The sequence below is a fragment of the Dufourea novaeangliae genome, unplaced genomic scaffold (genome assembly GCF_001272555.1).
Source record: "Dufourea novaeangliae isolate 0120121106 unplaced genomic scaffold, ASM127255v1 scaffold1, whole genome shotgun sequence".
In the NCBI taxonomy this organism is placed as follows: domain Eukaryota; kingdom Metazoa; phylum Arthropoda; class Insecta; order Hymenoptera; family Halictidae; genus Dufourea; species Dufourea novaeangliae.
The window spans coordinates 984,918-1,012,879 of NW_015373885.1; the positions used below are offsets into that span (position 1 = coordinate 984,918).

The following is a 27,962-nucleotide window of genomic DNA, read 5'->3' on the forward strand; positions in this document are numbered from 1 at the left end:
TACAAGAAAACATTAGAAAAACGGTGTCACTGTGACTACTGATACCGTTATTTATCGTGAGCAAACACATTGTTTATAAAAAGAAGTATTTAAAAAAAAATCTTTCAAATAGTCTCAACATGAGTATTGTTTCTTAATTTTATGAAAAAAAAAATGTATACAAGATACCAAAAAGATGCAGTTAGCGGGTTAAACACGTCCTACGTATGTTTGATATTTTGAATTATCCCGCCAAAAGTTCCCTATGAGGTAACACACCCCCTTCATCCTTCTTCGTCTACGCCGCGAGACACCACCCTTCGTTGATTCCGAATTCAACTGGGAATAAATAACGGGGCTAATGATGACTAATAACGCTCAGACTGTGCTCTCCCTTCGCAAGTAGTTAGGCGTACACGCCTGCCACGGGAACATACCCCGTTTCCCGAACTGAAAGCGTGGGCGTGGGGGGGTTGTAACACGAAGCATTAATTTTACGAGCAATAGCTTACTTTCAGAGCAATTTGGCTGAGTCGTTGAGGATTACGAGGCATTCTCACGGCTCTGGTATTGGATAGAATTTTATTCTAATTTTTTAGCTATTGTCGTGGCCCTATTTTTGTGAACGAAGAAGTAATGAAAGTACACGCCGCGTGGAATTAGCTAGTTGACACTAGAAACATTACTACACACTTAGAATCAAACCCATGTCGAGTTGACAGTTTTCAGATTTTTTAATTTAAGGTATATTTATTAAAATTGTGACGGTTGTTTTTATACGATTTTACATCAACTTTTTAGTTTGCTTATTCAATTTAGTATGCTATTATAGGAACCTAGGAAAAAGTGGAGGAAAAAGTGGGAGTGGGTCGAGCGGGACTTGAACTCGCGTTAGTTACTCCGATCCACGGCTGATCAATTCCGCGCCTTAACCACCCGGGCCACAGCGCCCTAACGGGTATCCCACTTTCCTGATTGTTCTTAATGAGTCTAGTGGACCCCGATCTCTGCATCTTAATAGAACTGGATAATTTTGGTGCTGACAGGTTCACGGAATTCTCTGAAATTCCAGTTAATTCGAGATTAATCTCATGAAAATTTAATAGTTACCCGTGAATAGTATTAGTTACAGATTGTTAACGAACAACCAATCCAAATTCTACCAAGAATTTACCACGAAATTCCAACGAGCAAATTCGATTAGAACGCAAAATTTTAGGTGGTTCCATGTATCGTATACAGTACACAAAGGAGTCACGTGTCATCTGTATCGTTGGAAACGAGGCTTAACGGGTAGAAATATGGGACACAGCGTAAGTAGAAACGGATCTGCCATGGTCAGACACGTTTTATGGTCCACCGTACGACTTTCCTGTTTTTTATAGATGATTTTCCAGGGAAGGACATTTACTAACATACGTAAACAGAGATCAGAAAGCATTGTAACAATACAGGGTGTTTCGAAAAAAAGTTGCACTTACATGAACAATTTGTACTCGACAATTTTGTTTGTTCTCAATGATTTCTAATTTACAATTATTTTCGATTTCTTTAAGAAAAGTTACTTTCCCATGGCGATGAGTAATAACTAGACTGCAGATTACATACATTTATACCATACACGACCATGTGAAATATGATAAATGGTAAACCTAACATCTAATATATTTTCTGTCTTACCCTCGTCGTAATAAAATCCTTAAGGAATGGCAAAAAATTCAATCGTTACATTTGCTTTTACAAATCACTTCAAGAAATGTTACTTTGCATAAAGTTATTCCGCAATCTAATAATAGTAGTAAAAATATAGGATACCAAAGAAAGTGACTACTAATTGAATCGCAGCAATTATAAAATAATGAGCTGCGTTCCAATAACATTGAAAAGGGGGAATAACGATCGGGAAAAAACGAGAAATGCTAATTGAATCGGAAGAATGAAAATCAACAGAGGTTACTTTTAGAATGGCCAACGAAAATAATACCGAAAATTGGGGGTCCACAGCTCCCTGGCAGGATGCTAAAATATCGTAGTTTTCTCTCGATGATACCAGAAACTTCTATGGAAACGTAAAATACCGATATTGTACCGGTATTTTCGGTTGAATCTTCGCCCAATAATAACCCTATATAAGCCCTACCCTTATAGAAACTTAAAAAATACCGGTATTTATTTTCGTTTTCGGTAAAATATCGGTTTCGGTATAGCTTTGATGGCATAATACTGGTATTAAAATCATACCGATTTAAGTCCCTGGATAATACAACCACCACCGTGACCAATTCGAACAATTCCGTTCATTAGATCCGTTCGTTTCTCTATTTACCGGGGGGTTAGACCTAAATAGAAAATTGGCCGGTGTCTGTCGCGGAACACAACCCAATTTCACTAGGTGACACTTTTGTCCGTCCTCCGCAGTCCCATCGGCGAGGTTTTCCGCGCCCGGATCAGACAGTTTCCGGCGTTGGTGAATTGCTGCACGATCGATTGGTTCTGCCCGTGGCCGGAAGCGGCGCTTCAGGTTCGTGACATAATTTACCGTCCCTTGTGGATTACGACGAATTAACGGAAACACGATTACGAATCTATTTGACGCTACGGTTCGTCTACGAACTAGACACCTCGTGGTTGGTAATTCGAAACGTGGCCGTGATTACTGATAAATAGACTGCGGATTTTATGCATTTACAGCGAATAGGATTGTTTAGATCTCTGTATTTAAACATGTTTAATGAACTTCGATGAGGTGTCTGTTTTATTTGGAGCCTAATAGTATCCTTAATAAGGCAAAAGAATTTCTGTTCGATGCCAGTTTTTGTAAAATAGATAATAAAAATCTATATTTGTATAAAGATCCGCAGTCTACTAATGATAAATCTGTTCCATCGAACCGATTCATTTTTCACCCTTTCGTTCCCGAATAATTTAACAATTACGAAAAAAAAGTATTTCTTTTTGCAGTTTTGTGTACAGTGGATGAAAAAAGTATTTGCTTAGTCTTTAAAATAGAAGAACTTCGTTAAAATTGGACCAACTGTCTTGAGATTTTTTGTGAACTTGGAAGGATTAGTTTACTAAAGGATACGTCCAACAATTTTTGGAAAAGTTGCTATTGGTCGGAATAGCGAAGAAAGTAGTCAATTTCGAGAAGTTGTTCTGTTTTAAAATCTGTACGAATACATTTTTTACCCACGGTATAAAACCACCTTAAAAATTTCCATTCTTATGTATCGTCGTTAAAATAAAAACGAACCAAGTGATGCCATGTCTGAAATCGTGTTGAAAAATAATGTTTCTCCAGAAAAGGATAGAATTCGCCTAGAAAAGAAAGTGATCCGTTTTTATTTTAACCACAATACGTAACGATTGAAAATTTTAGGGTTATTTTTATGGTTACGGTACGCAGTGTGTAGTATTTGAAAATCTAAAACGAGAAAACCGTTGGTTAGAGAAACTTCGAGACGTGGAACAACTTGAGAAACGAGTTTAACCGAAGCAACGATTAGCCCCAATGGCTGTTGCGAAAGTAGAAACTTCGAGCCTCAGGAACGACGAAAGAAGGACAGGTCGCTAGGGAAATGCGGCTGTCGCTGGTCAGACACGTTTTCCACCAGACGACACACGGATTACATCTGTTCGAAATTTTTCGTGACATTTGAGGGAACACGTCTGGAAAGTAATGTTAACCGTGAAATGTAGTTTAAGGGATTGCATATCTTTGATCTGTTAAACAAGAGGGAAAGTTAAACAATTTTTTTGTATATGCAGAAATATTGTTTACTAAGAATTCAACACATACATCTTATTATATGTTGTTTCCTTAGTAATTTTTGAAAAATTGAGCCATACAGGGTGTCTCAGCTAACATGATCACTTCGAATAATGATGTAACGGTACACTTTATGAAAATTTTTAGGCGTGAAACTTTATTCAATGGCATTTCAGAGATTTCAAGGTCACCTTGATTTTTTTTAACCGAATCACCTATTTTTTATACCATAGATCGATAGAGTATCAAATTCTGAGTAAAAATGTTTTGACCTTCACTATTTGAGGTGATCAAGTTAGCTGAGACACCCTGTATAGCTCAATTTTTCCGGAATGACTAAGGAAATAACATATAATAAGATGTATATGTTAAATTTGTAATAAACAATAATTCTGCATATACACCAAAACTTTTTTATTTTCCCTCTTATGTAACAGCTCAAAAGTATGTAACCCCTTAAATGAAAACAAAATTCTTCGCAAATCCAGCTCATTAAAGATGAATTACCTGAAACCTTTTACACGACAGCCTTGTGTCGGTGAACGTCAATCTTTCGTCGCGCCGTTCTGAGCCCTTTTCACACTGAGTTAGGTGGGTACTGATTAGAGGGTAGGAGAAAAGAATTACGAAATACCCTGATTTCTTCTTTTTCAGAGCGTCGCGACGCGATTTCTATCCGACATCAAAGACGAATCCATCACCGAGGACGTTCTGCGATCGATCGTCAGGATGTGCCAGTACATGCACTCCAGCGTGATCGAGGCGAGCGACGTTTACCTCAAGGTGAGCATACAAAATGTGTCATAACTCTTTCATTCCAAAATTATTTAAATATTCGTTAATATTATGAAATATTATCAAACAAAAATATTTTCTTGTATTTCTGTGCGTATATTATATTTAATCATTTACCGTTAAACATGAATCGTTGTTCTATTTCTGGATAAGGGTAAATACTGATCGAAACAATGGTCCCTCTATTGACACATAGTGAAGTATGTAATTGTTATGTTACTTCGAAGGGCCTCGCCCCTTCCTGGGAACTAGTTTATGGAACGGCATAGCTGCTCTGAACAAAGTTGCAACTGCTCCCGAGCGAGTCACACTATTAACAATTCGAATCCCAAGACACTAATCTAGTGCTTGCACGGAGACAAAGCAGTTCCCTTCTGTTTGAAACCACTCCAACTCCGTCTTATAAATTATACTCGGCGAACAAGGGAGTGTACGAGCGTGTTCCTATTGGATCGAAATGATTTTCTTATTACATGTATGAAATGAAGTGTTTCTAGGATATGTGTTTTGGACGAATTAAGAGTTTCGTGAAATATCGAAAGATTTGGGTGTACCAATTTTTAGAGGAACAGATTCGATGTGCCAATAAGACAGTTCAGTAGTTTCTGTGAAACTCTACAATTCACTTCGAAATATGGAATTCAAATACTATTTTAACAATATTAGTTATTGGTTCGTATCATTATCCACCATTTTGACTGAACAGAAGATTGGAAAGATACTCTGAATCTAAAATGTTTTTCCACCATATTTATTTTATTTATATTTATATTTGTTTGGAACTTGATATTGGAACTGTGGGAAGTCCCTTATTGGTACACCTAGTAATATTATTATAGAAGTTTATGCAAGGTCAAAATTTCATCTAATTACTAAATTTAAAATTCGAAAGTAGTAACTACCAATAAGTACAAGACATTATATCGAAAGTGTTATGTTCGAATAATAGATAAAGATTTGAAAGACAAAAGTAGTAACTACCCATAAGTACAAGACATTATATCAAAAGTCTCGTTAATCCTGATCGTGGAAAGGTATTGTAACGAAACGTGAAAAAAGAAAACGAAGTTATAAATCTTCATTCCGCAGGAATTGAATCGTCACAACTACGTCACGCCGACGTCGTATCTGGAATTGCTATCCGGCTACGGGGATCTGCTGAGCAAAAAGAAAAACGAGCTACAGTCGGCGGCGAATCGTCTGTCCACAGGTATAAATTTAAATTTCAAATTTCGTTAAATACAGTCGCGTTTTAGTATAAAATTTAAATTTATACTACTTCCAATGAGATTTGTTTGCAGCAGTGTCAGCAACAGACGAGAAATGGCTTGTTCATGATATTAAAATCTGTTCACTTGCCCAACGATCGAAGTATTCGTTTCGATTAATCGAAGATCGTCGTGGTCCTATTTTATCGATTAAAAATTAAGCTTAACACTACATGTCCACACTAAAAATCGTCTTTCTTGCATCAAGAAATCCTCCCAAAATACACAGATAATAATAATATTTCATAATCGAGTGATCCACGTAGACTTGCTTGCGACTCTATTAAACGTGTCCTTTGGAATACGATCCTGGATAAAGTTCCCCTTTCTGAAGTCCGCTGGAACGTGGGATGAAGAATGTGGTGGGCAAGATACCAAACGGCGGTCAAAGCAAAGTTTTCATGGGTCAAAGGTAAAGGACCCCGACGCTGAGTAATTTTGCAGACGATAAATTAAGCAGAGAGCCCCCGTCTGATGGAAGCTCGTAATACGCGCGCCAACTTTGGACTATCGATTTCTTCTTGCGCGCGCGCGAACCATAAATATTGCTCGAAGAACGACCGGGAGCAGTGAAATCTGTTCAATTTACTGGGATGGTTTAAAACACGCGCGGATAAATCGACGATCGATGGAACATTTATCCATATTTCAGCATTTATTCGAAAATGCCAATATCCAGTAATTTATTCCTGTTCGTATACATCCATTCGACCGTATTTTGTGCACGATGAAACAATATTACGGATGAAAGTGAGTCACATTCGGGAAAGTGTATTTTCAACACGTCTCAACTGTTTACTTCGCTAACGTGTGACTAGTGATGGGTGATCAAACCGTTCAAACGTGTTCAAACATGTGACTGTTTGAACGGTCCAAAGGGAGGCGTTCAAATTGAAAATTGTGCTCAGACTGTCCAGACAGTTTGACGAAATATTTCAAACTTCAAATCCAAACCATTGTAAACGGTTTCAAACAGTTTCAGGAAATGTTTCAAACTTCAAATCCAAACCACTGTAAACGGTTTCAAACAGTTTCAGGAAATGTTTCAAACTTCAAATCCAAACCACTGGAAACGGTTTCAAACAGTTTCAGGAAATGTTTCAAACTTCAAATCCAAACCATTGTAAACGCTTTCAAACAGTTTCAGGAAATGTTTCAAACTTCAAATCCAAACCATTGTAAATACTTTCAAACAGTTTCAGGAAATGTTTCAAACTTCAAATCCAAACCAGTGTAAACGCTTTCAAACAGTTTCAGGAAATGTTTCAAACTTCAAATCCAAACCATTGTAAACGCTTTCAAACAGTTTCAGGAAATGTTTCAAACTTCAAATCCAAACCACTGTAAACGGTTTCAAACAGTTTCAGGAAATGTTTCAAACTTCAAGCCACTCGATCCACTGTACATTTTTCCAAACAGTTTGATGAGTCGTTTCAAACTCCAGAGTCAAATGAAGTTTGAAGCACATCATCAAACTGTTTGATAAGTTTGAACGCCTCGCAAAAATCACCTGAGCTTAAACAATTCAAACTGCTCCTATACGTTAAAGACCAAACATGTCAAGGACTCTTTGTTCATGGACTCGGCGCTGCAAACAAAACGATATCACGAACTAGAGAAAAGTGTCTGTGGTAGAATCGACGAAATAGACAGTCGAGAATCGAGCGTGTTCCCAGCGAAATGCCCCCACTTTCCTGTAATGGCCGTGCCCGCCGTATGCGATCGTGCTTTGTCCCGTTCGAAAAGGATTCCTTTCCCTTCCTGTTTGGATTTAACGCTGCCCGTTTCGTTTCCAATCCCGATTTCAATCGGTCTAGTTGTTTACAATGGACTTTGAGAGCAATCGTTCCGTCGCGTTCTACCGGCCGAGAAGTGTGTGCAACACCTCGCCTGTGACCCAACAACCAACTCCATCAAATCCTCTCTGCTGCAAATATGTTTTTCCATCGAGCGGACAATTCCTTTTTCCGCTCTCCAACCACGTCTATCACATTCAGATGAACAATATTACCTTTCATCCCATTATATGCGTCTCCTTTCTTCGGCCACGAATCGCACACGACTCGACAAAATCTACCCCTCCTCCTCTACTCGGTGGAATTAAATTTCGCTCAGACGTCGAATCCGCGGAATCGACCGTGGAAGGATGAGCAGCCATCGGATAACCATTAGCAGATCCAATCCGAATGGAACGGAGCTGAAAAATTGATGGGCCAATCGTGATGTACGGGGTGAATCGTTTAACACTGATGTTCTCCTTACTTGTTCTTTACGTTTCTAGCTCTTTGAATGGAATTGGTTCAAATTTTCAGGTGGTTTTTAGGAAATTGAGAATACACAAAAAGTAGACGTGGAATTTTAATACGTTGGATCTGGTCACATTTTATTTGAAATAAGATAACAAATAATCATTCGAAATAATGAGTCATGTCAAATACTTTATTATTATTATTACTGTATAAATAACAGAAGAAAACTAATTTTATTTTATCTTTAATTCAAATAAATTATTTTCAAACAATTTTTTATTTTAGATAATTAATATCTTCGAAATCTTCAATGATACCGAAAAATATTTTCACCCACAAAAAAACCTACTCACGTCAAATTATCTCGCCCTCGAAACCATTCAACTTTTATGTAATAGATTTTTCTAATATCTCGGTTTTTTAATCGCGAACAGGACGGAAGAAATGCAAATCGAACGGCTGTCGAAGGATTTCCATAAATCTCCATACACTGTTTCCTCTTAGAATCACAGTGCAACTACCTGCTCCACTCCCACACACATTGTTTCGCGGTTTCCAAATCAGCTTTCCGCTTTCACGTTACCGAAAGAGAACGCGATTTAACGGGGGAATTCAATAACGAACGATCCGTAATTGAATCTTCACGGGCGAATCGGAATTAACCGTTCGGAATTACGAATTGGTTGTCCAATACGCACGCGTCACGTTGATGAATTAATTTCTAAACGACTGCATCGACATGGGGACAGATTTCAATAGGAGATTCAGATCGTGATGCGTGCAGCGACGATCAAAGGGGATTTAAACTAGGAATTGAAAAGATTATGAAATTTTTTGATAGGTACCATTTAAAAAATGGAACGTGGAACTTTTTTAAAAAACGTTCCTATGAGAACAAATACACAAAAGTTCTTGAACATAAACGGTTTAATTTGACTAGAACTTTGTGTTCATGGATATTGAAAAAATTCTCAATCATTGTAATAAATAGTGAATACGGTTCAATGAATAGTACTATGACAATTTTAAATAAGTATATTACGATAATTCTAGTATAGTTATAATATTATTCGAAGGTTCTTGGGCATTGAACATTAAATATTTCAGAAACTAATGCCCATATGCAGGTGAAACAAATCTCCCTAGCTTCGGAATTCCAAACTCTATCACTGAGCTAAACCCCGTTACAAAAGAACCGTCGAACACTTATCGAGGATTTACTGTACAGGTGACATTTTTCTTTGTCACATTTTACAACGTTGACAAAGAAAGTTTCTCGACTCCTGACACTGTTGCTAGAAATTCACAAGCTTCGTACAGATTAATTTCGATAAGAGTTAATCCTTGCGTGGATTCGTCTTTGGAATTTATCACGAACCCATGTCAAAAACCGATACCATTCCACGATACTTCAGGTTTGGACAAACTCGCGAGCGCAGAAGTCGAGGTGAAGGAAATGCAAGAACAGCTGGCAAATATGAAACCAGAGCTAGAAAAAGCAGCTGAGGCGACTGCTAAAATGATCGAGAGGATCACTGTCGATACCGTTAGTACCGTGGTTAATCTATTAACCTTCGAAGACGTGTAAACGGTGAATAAAAATGGCACCTGAAACAGAAAAATTGTTCCGCAAACCTGGAACTCGATTCAAGAACCACAATTTAATATATAACAGTTTATAAATAAAATTTCAACAATTATTTTGAAATTTCGAAAATTATACTTTGGAATTTTGATGGTACCTTGAAACGTAATGGTACCTTGTACCACGTATAGTGGTACAAGAATACCATCAAAATTACACATTGAAATTTTTGAAATTTCAATATATAATTTTCGAATCGTTCAAAATAATATTTAAAATTTTTTATGAAAGTTATATATTAAATCGTAGTTCTTGAATCGGGTTCGAGGATTGTCAAACAATTTCTGATTTCATGCGCCACTTTAATTAGACATTATGGCACAGGGTACCATTATACCTTATTACTGGAGGCCAAGGATATGAAAACCTATTTCTTCAGTTCCCTTTGGCTCTAGAGCCGTTAAGCGTAACGGTACCGTTCTTCGTTCATCTTTTCATTTCCGTGGGATAATTAATACCGTTGAGAAAATTCCGCCATGGAAGTCTCTCGGATAAAAGATGAATTATTTCTGGCAGATCGAGGCGGAGAAAACGAGGCAACAGGCAAAGGAACAGGAAGCTGTCGCCACGAAGATGAAGCTGGACAACCAGGCGATCAAGGACGAAGCTGAGGCCGATTTAAGTGAGTCCGTGTATTTTTACCGTGAACCTCGGTACCGAACCTCGACAGCTGGAAATAGTTCCATATTGAGAAGATAGCTTGATTAACCTCGCTCTGCGTCGGAAGCGTTCGATAAACGGGTCTGCAGACGAGTTCGATAACCTGAGATTCTAAAATTAGAAAGCTGCTGCGACAGAAAGAAATGATAGAGCTTGTATTTACGTACAATGCAGGCAGTGCATTGTTTGTATATAACAACAAGATTTATCCCTTTAACGATACTCGTCATGAGAAAATTACTACTTAAATAATGACGAATATACTCGTCATGTGAAAAAATTAAATATATTTTGCTATAAAAATTCAGATTTCATTAAAGATTTAAATATATATTTCCTTTATTAGAATGAAGGAATCGAATTAATTCACGCACATAGATACCTACACCATTAAAGGGTTAAAGTACGCAAACAGAAACAGATGGAGTCTTTATTTATTGTTTCTTACATTTTTACTGTTGTTAGATTGGTGGATGAAAATGAGAATTTCCTATAAATATCTGCGTTCCAATTATACATATACTATATGTGTGATGGTATCCCCAGAGCATTCTTGCTCCTTCACATTTTCTCCTCGCCCCTTCAACTTGGTCTGTTCGCGGTTTCCCTCACCTACTTACGTTTCCCTTAACTTATTTCTGCTGTAGCGTCACCACATTAAAACCACCACCGTGCTTTCTATTCCATCTCGTTTCTCTACTTATTTATCCCGACTATGAATACGGTAGCTATCATAAAAAAAATTACCACTTTTCTGATTCTTTACATTTCTATTAATCCTTAATATCACCTTAATATGCGTTCTTTAAAGTGCTATATAATTCATGAAAATATTTTTGTATACAACTAGTAGGTAATGAGTTATTCTAAATAGTAGTTCTTATTAACTAACCCAGTATAAAAAACACATACTCAAATTTTAAATTACTGTTAAGAAAGAATACAAGTAGAACAGGTGAATAAAGTGGTAATCGTTTCGCTCGCCACTGCACGCCTCGCTTTTTATTCCCTTCTTGTCAGCTACGTATTCGTTCATTCATCCCTCCCATCGACCTGATACTTAATTCATACCTCGCCACGACCCTCCCAACACTTAGTGTTTATATTAAATTCCGTCCCCGTCCATGAACCGGGATCATTTTCCATCCCTCGACCGCCACGAAAACTGGAAACACGTAATCGTCTTACGGTTTCACAGAGCAAACGCTTTATCCCTTCGATTTATGATTACGCAGGCTCGAAACCCTGATATTTCGGTAATTCCTTTACATAATAACCTAACCGTGTGATATTTGCGAAGATATCTCCGTTGGAATCTGACGTATTTGTATCTGAAAACAGACGATATACATTACCACCTTCACAAAGACGTTAAGGTCAAAGGGCTAATAGCGACACGGCAGGAATATAATTAATTGATCACATTTATCTGTGTAATACGCAACGATATCTCAATTAACACGAACAAACGTCTTTCGATTGTCACAGGTGAGGCACGCCCGATGCTGATCGCCGCCGAAAAGAGCCTTAAAGCCCTAAACAGGAACGACATCACCGAGGTGAAAGCGATGAAACGGCCGCCTGTCGGCGTTCTACTGGTTATCGAAGCTATTTGTATCATAAACAACGTCAAGCCCATCAAGGTTCGCGCGTGATCACTCGATTACGTTGCACAACGTCCAAACATGTTTGGACTTTTTCAAACGTGAGATGTTTGGTCGGTCCAGACAAAGTTTGGTCGGTCCAGACAAAGTTTGGTCGGTCCATACAAGATTTAGATACCCAGATAAACTTCGATCGGTCCAGACAAAGTTTCGTCGGTCCAAACAGAGTTAATGGAAGCAATACGACCAAACATCGATCAAACTTTTCAAACAGCTCAAACTTCTCTTACCTCCCGTTGCGTTATTCGACCGCGGAAAGAACAGCAAACCCGTGTGCCTTCGTTCAGGATTTTAGGATTGTGTTTTTCTAAACGATTCGCCCGTGAAAATCGTTCTGTTTCGCGCAGCCAGATGCCGGAAAGTTCGGGAAAGAAACGAAGCTTGATTATTGGACGCCCGGCAACCAGATGCTCGCGGATCCAGGCCACTTCCTATACACAATGGAGAACTACGACAAAGAGAATCTCACAGAGGAGATGATTAACAAATTGAAATCCTACATCGAAGATCCAAACTTTCAACCGTCCAAGGTACTCTTAGTTCTTGGAAACTTCTGTCAGTTCGCGATCTTTCCCGAGCGATCCATTAGAATTTCGTGAAATTACGAAATATAGGGATTTCCATCCAGCTTGGGAATGCTATTCGCAATTAAAACTGCCTTTACTGTGGTGTTCGGAAATTATAATTACAACTTTCCGTCGAGACGGTCGAGCGATGCGTTTCGTCGTATCGATCCGAGGCGACTTTATATTTGCTCAGTGGAATAATTCGCAAAGTTCCGCGAAATCTCTCATTTTCTGTGAAAAATTCCTAGAAAAAAGTTCATTTTTTTTTTATTTCGTTTTCGTATAGAACAGAACGGCCAACAGTAGTCCCAACTTTTAAACGAAATATGTAGAAACGCGTGACAATCGTGACAGATTTCCCGGTATTTTGCAGAAAACTTTCCGATCAGGATCGTAGAAATCTGATGTGTATTGGTGAGCACCGTGGAAAGGTCAACGAGGCAATGAAATACTGCGAAAAATAACTCAAATATTAAAAACCAAATGTAGAACAACATGTCTCTTGTGAAATGTTTTCGGAATTTCAAAAATTCCTTTGACACAATTGATGTATGACTATTATATTGGGTGTCTGTCAATTACTAGTTGATTTTATTTGCAATAATATTTGTAAATTAGCAGTGACACGATATTGTACGTTTTTCGATATAATTTTATTATGAAGATCGATGGGAAGTAAATGATTGCTCAATGATCGAAGTTCATTACAAGTAAAAATACCCAGTGATGAACAGACACATTGGTCAGCTATATTCGAGGGATCCCGACGAATTACCATTTCAATTTCGTCTAAAGTAACGAAAGTCTTTTTCGTTCTTTGTTCCTTCCATCCAATATTTATGGTTTGAATTCTAAATCGACCTACCCTTTAACACAGGGGTCGGCAAACTTTGTTTGTAAAGCAGCAAATAGTAAATATTTTAGCCACTAAAAGCGTTATAGCGCATACTTTGAAATTTTTAAAAATTCGAAATTGTAAAATCTATTCTTAGCTCACGGGTAGTTTGCCGACCCCTGCATTAACACGTTGACTGCCAGCTACGAGGTAACTCGTAGTTGAAACATTGCAAATATGCTGGATTATTTAAATACCTCTACAAAATTTTGACATAAGATTAATATCACAGTATAATTTAAAACAAGACAATCAATCTCTATTAATCAAACGCATATATTTTCAAAAATTTATGACTTAAGAAACGAAATAAAGTGTGTCTGGCTACGTACGGCCTTTTTCACTGTGGCAGTGAACGTGTTAACATTAAAAACAATTTTTTTTCCCCAATCATCTGTGGTTAAGTGTTGACAAAGAAAAATGGTGCAGTAATTAATGGTACGCCTAACAGTATACAGTTCAAATCAGTACAGTATAGATGATGCCAGTAATTTCAGCGCCAAATGCGTCCATCATTGTCAGTAACCAAAAGTACAATTCCAGCTCGATACTTCCATCGCCCGTTTTTCCTCCGCAGATACAATTCGTCTCGAAGGCCTGCCACTCGTTGTGCCTGTGGGTGCACGCGATGTACAACTACTACTTTGTGAACGAGAAAGTGAAACCGAAGATGGAGGCGCTTGCGAAGGCCGAGGAGGCGTTGGTGGAGACCGAGAAGGCCTTGTTAGCCGCGGTACAAAGACTGAAAGAAGTCGAGGAGGGTATCGAAAGCCTGCGAACACTTCTAAGGGAGGAGGAGGAGAGAAAAGCAGAACTGGAGAAGCAAAAGCAGCTTTGCGAGGACCGAATGGGAAGGGCTGTCAGGCTGATCGACGGCCTGGCCGGCGAACAGATACGCTGGATGTCGACTGTGGCCGACATAAATACGTCCTTGAAGAACGCCGTCGGAGATATTCTCCTCGCTTCCGGTTAGAATTCACCCTTTTCTACCCACCCGAGTATTTCTTTACCGAGAAAGTGGATAGAGTGGCTGAGAGGTGTTGCAGGATTGCGTAGAGAAATTGTATAAATATCACTTTAGAGATGGAGGAGAATTGACGTGAAAATTTAAACAGAAAGATTGAAAGGTATAGGGACAAAGTGTAGGGGAAACTGAATTTTCTTCTTAGGATCGCCTAGACGTGATTTAATTCGTTCAGAACAGTAACTGATGTTTAAACACTTTTTAGAATTTATAAATTTTCATTGTTACTGTTTCTAGGAGGATGATATACGTAAAACAGTATTTACATTATAAATTTTACGAACATATTATAGCTTGCTTGTCTGGCTAGTAATTGCCAGAATTCGTTTGCACAATCGATCGTTGAAATTTCTCATTCTCCCTTGTCAGACTAAAAGCATACCGCTTCCACGCGCGAAGTAACAATCACAGGCTACACCACAGAGTTGGGCATTATTTAGATAAAAAAGTATTTTAATAACTTTATCTTTATTTGTTATTCGAAGTTCGAATTAAAAGTATCTTCACTCGACGAGAATTATCCGAAGGATAAGAAATACTTTTTTCATTCGGTCTTCGAATAACGATTTAAATTGGTATCGTTTATTCGTTATTCAAAATTTTTATTGAGATCGAAATTTTGCCCAACTCTGCTACACCACTTATCTGACTGAGCGATGCCTGTCTGACCACGAACATACCACTTCTACTCGCCTCGTAACTTCCACATGCTACACCGCTTGTCTGGCTAATTGCTGTCCCGATCTACTTACAGAGATAATACACGGTCCCACCTTCTGTGACCAAACGCAGCGTTAACTTGAATTAATTTTCATATGGTGAATTTTAAAGTCTCCATATTTTTGAAAATTTTCACATAAAGAGGACAAATAGGCCTACACCCTCAATTTTCAAATTTTTAAATAGTGCCCCGCTATTATAACATTGCATATCTTTAAAACAATTGCAAAATAAACGGTTAAAAAATATGTTCTTTAACTCAAACAATTTTTATTAAGTCCTGTTATGTCGCCACTGTGAGCACCCACAAAGCTCATTTTGATCCGCTTGTTAATTCCACAGTCATGATTTATTGAAAAAAAAAACGTTGGCACTACATTTCAAACACCAGTAAAATCAACAATTTAAAAGATGTTCAAAAATCCTTCGAGATACGTTTATATATCGCTAAAGACTACAACATATCAAAGTGTCAACAAAATCCGAAATATTACTTAAAAAAATGTCCGCTTTCGCGTGAAATGATCCACCAACAAATTCAACCAACCGTATTTAACATAAAATTTCGCGAAAAATCTGTTAAAATAAATCCTGAAAACCTTAGTGAACCTCCAATAAACGTAAAAAAAAAAAAAAATACAAAAAATAAATTTCATAGCAATACGATGTTCCAAATTTTTCCCGAATGAAGAGAATCAAAGGGATCGTGTCAACTTACTTTTCGTGGCGACTGTACACCCGAAAGCACCTTCCATTCCGCCACATTCGCCCGCGATAACCTATGACTCCGCTACTTCGACCTAAATTCGATTTATTCGAAGACGTTAACGATATCGTTCGCGATCCAGACGAGTCCACCAGGATCCTTTCTAACCTCGTCTTTTTTTCTTTTATCGCAGGAGCAATAGCTTACTTGACCCCGTTCACAGACAAATACCGAGCGAGTCTGTTGACCGCCTGGAAAAAGCTGCTCGGCGAGGGTGTGCCCCACACGCCGGGCAGCGACCCGATCTCGACGCTTGGCGATCAGGTGGAGATAAGAAGATGGCAGATCGAGGGCTTGCCGAGGGACACGCTGTCCGTGGAAAACGCAGTCCTCGCGATGCATTCGAAGCGTTGGCCGCTTTTCATCGACCCCCAAGCCCAGGCAAACAAGTGGATCCGCTCTCTGGTGAACTATAAAAAAAATAATAATAACTAAAAAATATAAATTTTAACATAAATTTAATTTTAAGATAAATTTGTAGATTAATTCCGAAATTTTTAATTATTTCAGATTGATTAAATTTTAGGAAAACATTTTTTTTTTTTTAAGATAAATTTTACTTTTTTCCTACTTCATAACCTTTAATAAGCGTTTCCGATAGATCTTTATGAGCTGAATACGAATGTGCTAACCGTTTTTTCTTGGCACGTCCAGTTTTTAAACGAAATCAGTTTTCTTTAATACTAGAATTACGAAACTTGTCAAAATGACGGAATTCAGATTTCTTCGTTTAGAATCGCTGAAATTATGAAGACACTTTCGTAGGTATTCAGGCCAACATTTGCTTTATTATACAGAGTGTTGAATGATTACTGGGAAACAATTTAAGAGGTGATTGCTGGAGGCAAAATAAGACGAAAATCAAGAGTAACGAAATTACGACAAATGCTTCGTTTGTTAGTTATAAGCGTTTAAACGTATTTCTAATAGAATGGCACGGACTATCACCTAATTTTTCACGAAAATATCATTTTCTGTAACTGAATAATTAATTAACTTCTCAGTGTCAAGTTCCATAAGGTGCGTGTTGAAAAGAAATTTTTATAACGTTTCTTTTTCAATTATTTTATCGTTGACCTGGCGATGTTTTGGCAATAATCGAAAGTTGAAGCTTTTAAAAATGTTCCATTCAATTTTCAACTAAATTTGTAATTATAAAACATTTCATCGTCGTAAACAAGCGGCAAATGGTTGATCGCTTTATATTCTCCATTTCTCGCGTAATAAAACTGTGCAATCCGTAATAAATTATCGCGCGAACGAAGCTGTCTATCGGTCCGTGTTTTGTTCGATGACGACCACCTGAGCCCGCCGTAAAACGGGAATACTAGTCTATAGGTTATCGCCTCCTAAGTCGGCGGTGATTTAAAACGAGTTTTCAGTATCGATTCTCGGGGCACTACGTCGACTGTAAAGAAGAAAAACCAGAATTTATCCAACTCTTTGGAACATTTGCATTCGTAGAGAGAGGGTAATGTAAGCGGACAGATCGATCACTTGCAAGGTCGTGTCAGAACTTTTTAACCGATGCTTGTGATTTTAAGTAACAAGGTAACTTCGGTACTTGGACAATTCCGATTCTTCTTTAAACTTCGCAAGTTTTGTGGGGATCTCAATTTTTCGTTTCTTTATGGTGAAACCGCCTCTTAAAAATTAATGTGTCTTCCCATATTTTCCTGTATATCTCGAAAACTATAATAAATATAAAAGAATTGTTAGAATGAAAATACAATGACTTCTTATGCCCTATAAAATTATCTAATGAAATTGTTAGAAATGTGTTTGTTTCTTAATTTATTTATTTAAAAAAACGAATTGTCAACAATTTTATTCCACACTTCTATAGAGTATAAGAAACCATGAAATTTCCATTCTGACAGTTTTTTCTATATCTACTATAATTTTCAAGATACGCAGGTAAATATGGAAGAACACGTTAGCTTTGAAGGGGCAGTTTCACCCCAAAGAACCGAATATCAGAAAAAAGGAAAAATTGCCAGATGCTTCAATCGAGGTCCCCTACGAATCAGTGGAGTTTAAAAAGAATCGGAATTTTCCGGATGTTCCCTTGTTAGCCTCGTGCACCCTCTTTCAAGACCGCATTCTAAAACCTTATCATAAATCCTCCGAGGGTCAAGGGATCGACATGCCATCATCCACCCTCGACTCCACTTAGAACACGTTGACGCTGACACGTATATATATATATTTTTTTAAATCTGATAATAAGATTAGCAGCCGCACCTATCAGCCTTAGCTGATTTATCGTACTGACATCTGGTGTGTGATATTACCGACCTAGAGTGAGGTATAAAAAAGATTAAGTGTTATTGTAAGGAGCAAAGTTTTCAAAAATACTCCCGTTCTGGATAAGCTTGTAAAGCTAGCAGCAGATAGATACGTCGAATATGTGAGACATCGAGTGCAAATGATTTGTAAGACTTGTAAATAATTCAATATTTAACAGTGTAGGTAACTATCACCCCTGAGGCAGCTAGGAACCAATGGGTAGGAGAGGAACGTTAATTCTATACGGGATTTTGTTCAAATCAAAAGTGCCTGTGATCCTAATTAGAGAATTAAGATGTTTTGAGACCTCGTATTTATTATTCAAGTAATGTATAAAATGTTATAGATATATAATAATGTATTATATGTATATCTTACTAATATATATGTCGGGGCCCGATGGCAGCGACGCAGCCCATCGGCGACGACGTGTAACGCTTTTTTTATTCTACAAAACATTTGTAAACTTTTGGATTAAGTCTAGTTGTAAAATAACAATTTAGGCATTTAGTTTATGCGTTGACCATAGGATAGTTTGGAGTCTGGAGCTTGGACGTACCTTAGTAATTGCCCTGCGAAGGGGCAATAAAACAGTCCCCGTTTACCCCGTTTTTGTTACGCAAAAGGAGATGCGAGATAGGGTCCCTTGAAGAAAATGGGCTGGGACCCTGTTGAACCACGGGCGGCAGAATAGTTTCGGTTACGGTAGAGAGAACACCAGCTTCGAGAAAAGTCTTTTAGTATCGGGTACGGAAAGAGAAAACGTAAAGACGTACGCGAACATTCTGTCAAACCCGTGGGCTCGTTGACGTGTTTCGTGTTGCGCTACAAGGTCGAGCGTTGCGTTTGCATAGAGTTTTGTGCATCGCTTGAGTGCTAAGGGGGTGATCCGATCGAGAACGTCGCCGATCAAACTCCGAGGGGTCCGATGATGAAGGATTTCGTTCCGCCTCCGACATATATTTAATAAGGGGAACATTAGTGTGGGATCGGGAACTCCATACCCAACAAAGGAGCAAATAACATCTTCGGAAAATAGGAAGGTTCCGTGGAACAGTGTCTCTGCTTTCGGCGCCGGGGATCGTGAGTTCGAATCCCGCTTGGGCCCTCTCATTTTTCCAACGCTCCTACATTAGTTTCTTGATGAAATTTGAAGGTAAGGTATTGTTACGTTGACACTAACACGTCTATGGAATCGGTTTTTGTTACATATAACGGGTACCAGTACAAGGAACAAGGCATATCCGTCGCGAAGATGACCGACAAGGACGTCCTTCGTGTCCTCGAGTCCTGCGCTCGGTTCGGAAGGGCCTGCCTATTGGAGAACATCGGTCTCGAGCTGGAAGCCGGACTGGACCCTATACTGATGCGATCGTTATTCGAGCACGGTGGCCAGATGTGTGTGAAAATCGGGGAGAACATCGTCCCCTACAACAACGACTTCCGTCTGTTTCTCACCACGAGGTTGTCGAATCCCCATTACACACCGGAAACTGCGGTGAAAATCCTGCTGGTGAACTTTGCGCTGACAGCCACGTGAGTTATCAATGTTCCTTTGTATGGGGAAAGACCTCGATTGTCCGACTTCGATTTTAACGGGGTGTTGTAAGATGATAGTTTACAGATTCCTGATGATATATGTGAAATGTGATAATTGTAAAGGTAGAAACAATTGAAGTAGTAAATAAAAATTATCGAAGTTGGTATTAAGAAAAGATAAAGAAGACAGCTAAAAGAAATAAGACATGAAAAAATCAAAATGTATTCATCCGATGCGTCACTTAAACTGCTATATAATTCATTAAAATGCTTTCTGAAACAATCAATAGGTAGAAAATTGTTTTAGATAATAGTTCTTATTGACTCACTCTGTATATTAACTATAGCAGTTTTCCGCAGTTACTTTCACAACGCCGTTACTTTTATCACCGCTCTCTCCTATACGATCAAAACTCGTACTATTAATATTAACTATACATTGTTTGCGTGCACTAAAGTGGTCTGGAGGATCAGGTGCTGTCTTTGGTCGCCATTCAAGAGCGACCGGACCTCGAGCAGGCCAGAAACGCCCTAATCGTGTCGAACGCCGAGATGAGAAGCGAGCTGCAGGACATAGAGGACAGAATACTGTACAGACTGTCGTTATCAGAGGGTTCTGCCGTCGATGACATCGATTTGATCCTCACCTTAGAAGCTTCGAAAGTGAAAAGCGAGGAGATCAAGGTATACCAGCGATTGAACAGCGTAGGAAACGTTCGACAACCAGAAATTCAACCTGTATACGTACTTACTATGGCGAGTACAATGAACACGGATATGCAATAATATCCGCGAGTAGTGACATCAATCTGTTGTGTCCCCTCATCGTTTATGAAAATGAGTGGTTAGTAGATCTTGGTGGTTAATGGTGGTTAGTGGATCTGGGTGGTTAGTGGATCTTTGTGGTTCGTAGACCTTGGTGGTTAGTGGATCTTGATGGTTAGTGAATCTTGGTGGTTAGTGTATCTTGGTGGTTAGTGGATCTTGGTGGTTCTTAGGCCTTGATGGTTAGTGTATCTTAGTGGTTAGTGTATCTTGGTCGTTAGTGGATCTTGGTGGTTCGTAGGCCTTGGTGGTTAGTGTATCTTGGTGGTTAGTGGATCTTAGTGGTTCTTAGGCCTTGGTGGTTAGTGGATCTTGATGGTTAGTGTATCTTGGTGGTTAGTTTATCTTGGTGGTTAGTGGATCTTGGTGGTTCTTAGGCCTTGGTGGTTAGTGGATCTTGATGGTTAGTGTATCTTGGTGGTTAGTGTATCTTGGTGGTTAGTGGATCTTGGTGGTTCTTAGGCCTTGGTGGTTAGTGGATCTTGATGGTTAGTGTATCTTGGTGGTTAGTGTATCTTGGTGGTTAGTGGATCTTGGTGGTTCTTAGGCCTTGGTGGTTAGTGGATCTTGATGGTTAGTGTATCTTGGTGGTTAGTGTATCTTGGTGGTTAGTGGATCTTGGTGGTTCGTAGGCCTTGGTGGTTAGTGGATCTTGATGGTCAGTGTATCTTGGTGGTTAGTGTATCTTGGTGGTTAGTGGATCTTGGTGGTTCGTATGCCTTGGTGGTTAGTGGATCTTGATGGTTAGTGTATCTTGGTGGTTAATGGAGGTTAATAGTTGTTGGTGGTTAGTGGAGTTTCCTCTTACTTATCAGTAAGATACTAGTTATCACTAGTGATAGCGAAGTAAGACTAGTGATAACTAAGTAAAAACTAGCGATGACGAAGTAAGAACTAATGATACCTATGTAACAACTAGTGATGCTGAAGTAACAACTAGTGATGCTAAAGTAACAACTAGTAGCGTTAAAGTAACAACTAGTAACGCTAAAGTAACAACTAGCAATGCTAAAGTAACAACTAGTAATGCTAAAGTAACAACTAGTGATGCTAAAGTAACAACTAGTGATGCTAATTTATGATCTCTATGTGTATTGCATTTACGAATGTTCGTGTTGCTAGTTGAAAATGCAAGAGGCGGAGGTCACACAGGCGGACATCGAGATCACCAGATCGCTGTACATACCTGTCGCCGTGCGGGGTCAGATACTTTTCTTCTGTCTCTCCGATCTACAGCACATCGACACGATGTACCAATACTCGTTGGAATGGTTCGTCGAGATATTCAACAACAGCATCAAAGCGACGGAAAAAAGCGGTAACGTAGTATCATTTTTCACTTCGTTACTGATTCACCATTTTCTGTTTGAATATTATTTCATGGTACGGTAACTAACGTACAGGGTGTATTAGCTAAAACCACTATCTAAAATAACTCGTTACCACTTGATTATATTAGAAAACGTTTTAATGAATTACGTAGCATTTTAAGAGACGTATCTTCGTAATAACAAAACAAACATATAGCATTGCGTTTAAAAAATACGAGATGACCTTAATATGACCTTCAAAAATTGAAAGTAAAAAATATTGTTTACAGTGGCATTCTACATAAGAAACGATGATGATCCTTACACTTTTTTTCTGTCGCCTACTGTTCAGTAGTTATATCAAATGTCACTTATGGACACCCTGTACGTATACCTTAATTTTAAAAACCACGAATTAAATATTTTTAATGAACCATCCGCATCCGCGTATTTCCCTACATATGCCTCTCTGTCCGTGTATTAATTCTGGTGCATTTTTCATAGAAATCGGATCATCTGGCTTTTTTTGATCTTCCAAGGAAATGAAATTTTTCGAAAGGCTCTCATTAAGTTTTGATATTTTATTAAAACGACATTCCGTTCGTGAATACCGCCAAACCACGATTTCGAATACTGCTTCCACGACATCTGATTAAATTACATAACCTCCAAAAATGTAAACGTTACATTTTACAAACTGTTATTATAATTGTAACGATAATTTTACTTTTTAGCTTTTTTTACAGTGCTCTCATCACAACATTTTTTCATAACACCATAAATGGAATTCCAAGGGAGAGAAATACTTTTCTCCGTTTTGGGGGAATCGTATTGGGACGGTAAACTGTAACCCTCCGCTATGGACTTGAATTCCATTGATGATACACGCTCAGCCATAAATTTTAATAAAAAAAGTTCACGAAAGAACGGACTTTCGGGAGATATATTACAAATCGATTCCCCGTTCCTGACAGAGATTCAAGTTTCTTTTTTTTTATCGCGACACCGCCTACGTTCTGGTTCGTCCTGCTAATGAGCGATTTATGAAAAAATAGGGGGTCGTAAAGAAGGGAGAAAAATTGGCACACGTTGCGCCTCTTCTCTTAATTCTCTCGTTTTTTTTATAGGATAAACGCACCAATTGAATGAACATTTACAAGATTTCGTATCTATTAATGTCCGATTTTAAACGATAATAATATTACTAAATGTTGGACACATGAAAATTAGATTCTTTAATATCTATATCTTCTTATAACGTAGAAATTTCAGTTTGAAAAATTTGAAAAATGTAATTTACATTAAAGAAGAAAAAATACAGATTCACCAGTGAATGAACAATATTAAGTAAATGAACATTCCTAATCAATGGCGTGAAAATTGTTTGAATATGAAACAAGGAATTGAAAAGTATCAATATTTAATCTGTTGCTTATTTTAACAACTTCATTTAAGTACTTTTATAGATAATGTTCATTCACTGGTACGTGTTCATTTACTGGTGTATTCACCCTACCAACGAACAAATTACGTATCTCGGAAGAAAATAGAAAAAACACTAATTAATTACAGTCAAATATGGTTTAGTGTCTTGTTGATTCTCATGAAATATCTAGAACAAATTATAGTCCGATTAAAGGTATATCACGTTTGATCTCTGCCCGGTTATTCTGCGCGAGTACTCTCGCCACTCTGTCACCGTATTCACTTTTCCCAGCGTGAAGCACAGAGAGGAACGACTTTGCATCGTAAAGTGGATACACGGTTCTTTCCCAGCTCTTCGTTCATCAGAGGAGCAATTTTCCGCGCGAACTCCTTTCTCACTTTCAATTAACCGAGCCAGCAAATTCACGAGGTACCACAACAACCGCGTCATAGCCGACTGCGGAAAATGAAATTTCGTTACGAAAATATTATATTTAATTCCACTGTCTCGACTTGTATTCTCACGAAAAACAAAATCATCGTTACAGTGAATTCAGACAATAATTTATTGTTATAAAAATGACTGAAAATGCTATTTTTCAAATGTACTGTTCAAACAAATGGATTATTCCGGAATCAAATCAGACAGCTGGATTCCTTATAAAAAAAAACACAGAATATTGCAATTTATACCGTTTTTATATCTCCAATGGTTTCCGAGATATTCGACCGAATACAGTTCACACCCCTAACTTCGAGGGCTGTGTTCACCCCTTCAACGTGGATAAGAGCAGCTAAAGAAAGATACGTGCCAAATATTTTTATGAGAACTACAATCTCACTGACAAGGAGTGTATTTTAGGTGTCCGCCTCCGATTGCTTTGGTTTTCGGATATGTTTTAGAGGACCGAAAAATAAGAGATACGTATTTTTTTATAGCGGCCCGTTTTCATATTTAGGGGGTGAAACCACCCCTCAAAGTTTCGACCCGGAAGTACTACCTCGAAAACCAGAGGAGATACATGAAAACTTTCAATTGGTGGCTTTCATGGTTTTTTATATACAATAAACTGGTGTTAACAAATTGTCAAAAATACAATTTGTTTATAACAAAAAAAAATCATTTTGAGAACCTTTTTGGAGGAAACTACGTGTATATCTCACAAGGGAAGGCACGGAAGTGTCCCCCTCCGATTTTGATGAAACTTCGTATGTCTGTTAAGCAGTCAAAAATAAAGGACACGTATTTTTTTTATCGGTTGAGACGACTTCAAGGGGTGAAACCACCACTCGAAATTTCTATCCGAAATTTTGTTGTTATAAACAAATTATATTTTGGACAATTTGTTAGCACCATATTATTCTACATAAAAAAACCGCAGACCTCGTCCATTAGAAGTTTTCATGTATCTCCTCTGGTTTTCGAGATAGTACTTCCGAGTCGAAACTTTGAGGGGTGGTTTCACCCCCTAAATATGAAAACTGGCCGCTATAAAAAAATACGTATCTCTTATTTTTCGGTCCTCTAAAACATATCCGAAAACCAAAGCAATCGAAGGCGGACACCTAAAATACACTCCTTGTGAGTTGCATCAAAAACAGTAAATGGTCTACGATTAACTATAATTAGTAGTTCAATTTAATACGAGGGTGACTGTAAATCCTGTTCAATATTTAGAATATCTAAAAGTACTTCATGTTTTCGTAGTTTTTTGTCAGCAATAAAAAAATCGGAAGTACACTTTGGGTCTAAAACGACATTGTTCGGTACTGAAGAAGGCTCGAAACGCCTTATCTCCCCTTTGATCTCCGAAATGGATATCTCGACGCTCGAAACGTGTGCTCTTTTTCCGCTTGACCGATTTTACGACCGCGCTACATCTTGGCGAGTATCACACGATGCGTGGAGCAGATAATGTGGAGGGGACACGATCACTCCGTAGAAGTAGTTTCGGGAATTTGGTTTTTCGTTAATATCTCGTTAACAAAATCCCGGAGAACATTTTTGCTAAGGAAAAAGTTATTTCAAATCATCCCATGAACCCCTCATTTCTGAGAGTCGAAGCTATTTTGGAACACTCTATATAAATATACTATTTTATTGCAATTTATTGTTCCATTCTTAACGTTTCAGCGGATATCGAGGAACGGGTCGCGGGTATCAACCGGAAATTCATGTTCTCCCTGTTCTCGAACGTCTGCCGCAGCTTATTCGAAAGGCACAAACTGCATTTCGCGTTCCTCGTCTGCGCGCGGATCCGAATGAATGAGAAATTAATCGATCCAACCGAATGGAGACACTTCTTAGCCGGGCCGGAACCGTTCGAAGTAAGTTCCAGAATATGTCCTTTGATCCATTCGTCTGATTGTGGTCAGAAAACATTCGACTCTACCGAACTTCATCTTCGGATGCCTTTCAAATATGTAAATAGTAATTGGACCATCGAAAAGTTTGGTCTTCGAAGAATTTTTATAAATTCTGAATTGATAAAAAACGATTTCCTCGAGCCAATTGTACGAAGCAGGATTTAAATGGACTAAACGAAATTGAAAAACGATAAACTAACCAGTATATGACCGAATTGTTGAATTCATGGACGTTTGAGATTAATACTTGAATGTATTTATTTACAACAACAAAACAGCTGTTGAAATTGCCATTACATTTATTGTTCTTGACATTTTTATAAAAATAATTACTTATTCTTATTGTCATTTTTTTAAAACATCCTTCGATTCTAAATGAAATCAGAAAAAATCCCCAATTTACGAACACCCATAAAGGGTGGCAGATGCGAAATGGAATTCCAGGCGTCTTATGGATGCATAAAAAAGTTTCTTTTCTCCTCCTACGTTCGCAGGACAAACCGAATCCGTCGCCGAATTGGATCACGCCGCGTTGCTGGAAAGAGATCCAGGCACTCGAGAACCTGGATAACTTCGCGAACTTCGTCGAGTCCTTTGGGAAGTCTCTGAACCACTTCAAACACGTTTTCGACGATCCGGAGGCGCATACGTTAGTGAAAACGAATCATTTCGACTCCTTTCAGTCGTACCAGACGCTTTTAAATCGACACGACACGCGTAAAAAATCACATTGAAATTCAGTATCTTATATTTTCTGTGTCGAACTCTTTACATAGTAAATGCATTGGTGAAACTGTAAACATCTTTTCCCGTTTCTGATACCTTACGCGTCTCCAAATTGGAAACCCTAATAGTGTGTGTGTTAAAATTTTATATACACTTTAATCCAAAAATGAAATTTCATTTTTCCCAAACTTTCTTCTGAATTTCTATTTTTATTGAATAATTTTGCAACGGCACGATGGTATTAAAAAAAGGATGCATCGACCTTGAAAAAACTCAAAGTGCCCTTGATATTTAAAAAAAATAAGATATAATACAACCAAATTATATCCATCCGATTCATCACTTAAACATTTTTCGATACAACCAATAGATAACGTGTCATTTTCGATAGTAGTTCTTATTGACTCACCCTGTATATATCAAATTTGAATGAATTAATTTATCCTATTCTTTTTCACCAAAAAATTAAGGATTATAACAACTACGGTAAATTAAGCTTATTGGTTTCATCGAGTTACCTTAACTTACGGTATTTTCGAGCAAGCTCAAAAAAAGAGGAGGAACTAAAGTCGAGCCTAAAGGAACCCTCTTTCTATTCAGAGCTCCGTACCCAGAACCATGGAACTCGAAGCTGGACGACTTTCAAAAGATGCTGATACTGAAGTGTCTACGTCCTGACAAAGTGACCAACGCGATGCAGCTGTACCTCGCCAAGCATCTGGGCCGTGAGTTCGTCGAGCCACAAACCACGGAATTATCGGCGGTTTACAATGAATCCTCGCCAACCACACCGATTGTCTTCATCCTGTCGATGGGTACAGATCCAGCGGCCGAATTGTACAAGTTCGCGGACAGACTGAAGATGGGCACGAAATTGCTCGCCATCTCACTCGGCCAGGGACAAGGGCCCAGAGCTGAGGCAATGATCAGAATGTCCTCGGAACAGGGCAATTGGTGTTTCTTCCAGGTAGGAACCTGAGATCCTTTCAACGGAATTAAAATCGATAGAGGCTCGTATCTTGGCATACATGTACGGTTTCGAGTTTTTAAACTCTCCATCTGACTTTTCGATTTAACGATTTAAGGGGGGAGCCTGGTGTAACTCGCCGAAAATTGAGGAATATTCGGGAATTATTTTTGAAGAAAGTACCGAATCGATCCTTCTCAAATTTATAGATTGTTATATTACCACATTATAGTTTATAACAAAATTTTTTTTATTAAAAAAGAACGACAACTAACAAAGTTATGGGAGCTTCTTCCCAGTCTGTCGGCGACGTACTTGTTTCGCGGCGTGCAACGTACAGTCTGCTGTATTTGTCTGAAATCAAATATTCAACAAGATTTCTTTAGTTAAAGAGTGTACGCATAGAATGAACCTAAATATAAGTTAATAGAAACAAAATTGTATAAATCGCAGCTTCTTGAAGAAAAAATTAACTTTTTTCGGCTAAATTTTGCTTTAAATGTTTATAAAAAAA

At 38.2% G+C, this 27,962-nt stretch overlaps 1 protein-coding gene across 1 annotated transcript in view; it reads left to right on the top strand.

Annotated features, from left to right (window-relative positions):
* Positions 1-27,962, top strand: part of LOC107192530 (dynein heavy chain 1, axonemal-like) — a 155,937-nt gene that overhangs the window by 121,935 nt on the left and 6,040 nt on the right. Inside the window, exons 39-53 of the mRNA XM_015581850.1 lie at positions 2,398-2,500; positions 4,403-4,531; positions 5,633-5,753; positions 9,476-9,606; positions 10,222-10,327; positions 11,854-12,012; positions 12,381-12,559; positions 14,068-14,458; positions 16,134-16,405; positions 19,515-19,825; positions 20,287-20,512; positions 21,776-21,971; positions 25,523-25,716; positions 26,250-26,404; positions 27,082-27,448. Coding sequence (XP_015437336.1) covers positions 2,398-2,500; positions 4,403-4,531; positions 5,633-5,753; positions 9,476-9,606; positions 10,222-10,327; positions 11,854-12,012; positions 12,381-12,559; positions 14,068-14,458; positions 16,134-16,405; positions 19,515-19,825; positions 20,287-20,512; positions 21,776-21,971; positions 25,523-25,716; positions 26,250-26,404; positions 27,082-27,448 — 3,040 coding nt within the window. The remainder of the gene's footprint in view (positions 1-2,397; positions 2,501-4,402; positions 4,532-5,632; positions 5,754-9,475; positions 9,607-10,221; positions 10,328-11,853; positions 12,013-12,380; positions 12,560-14,067; positions 14,459-16,133; positions 16,406-19,514; positions 19,826-20,286; positions 20,513-21,775; positions 21,972-25,522; positions 25,717-26,249; positions 26,405-27,081; positions 27,449-27,962) is intronic.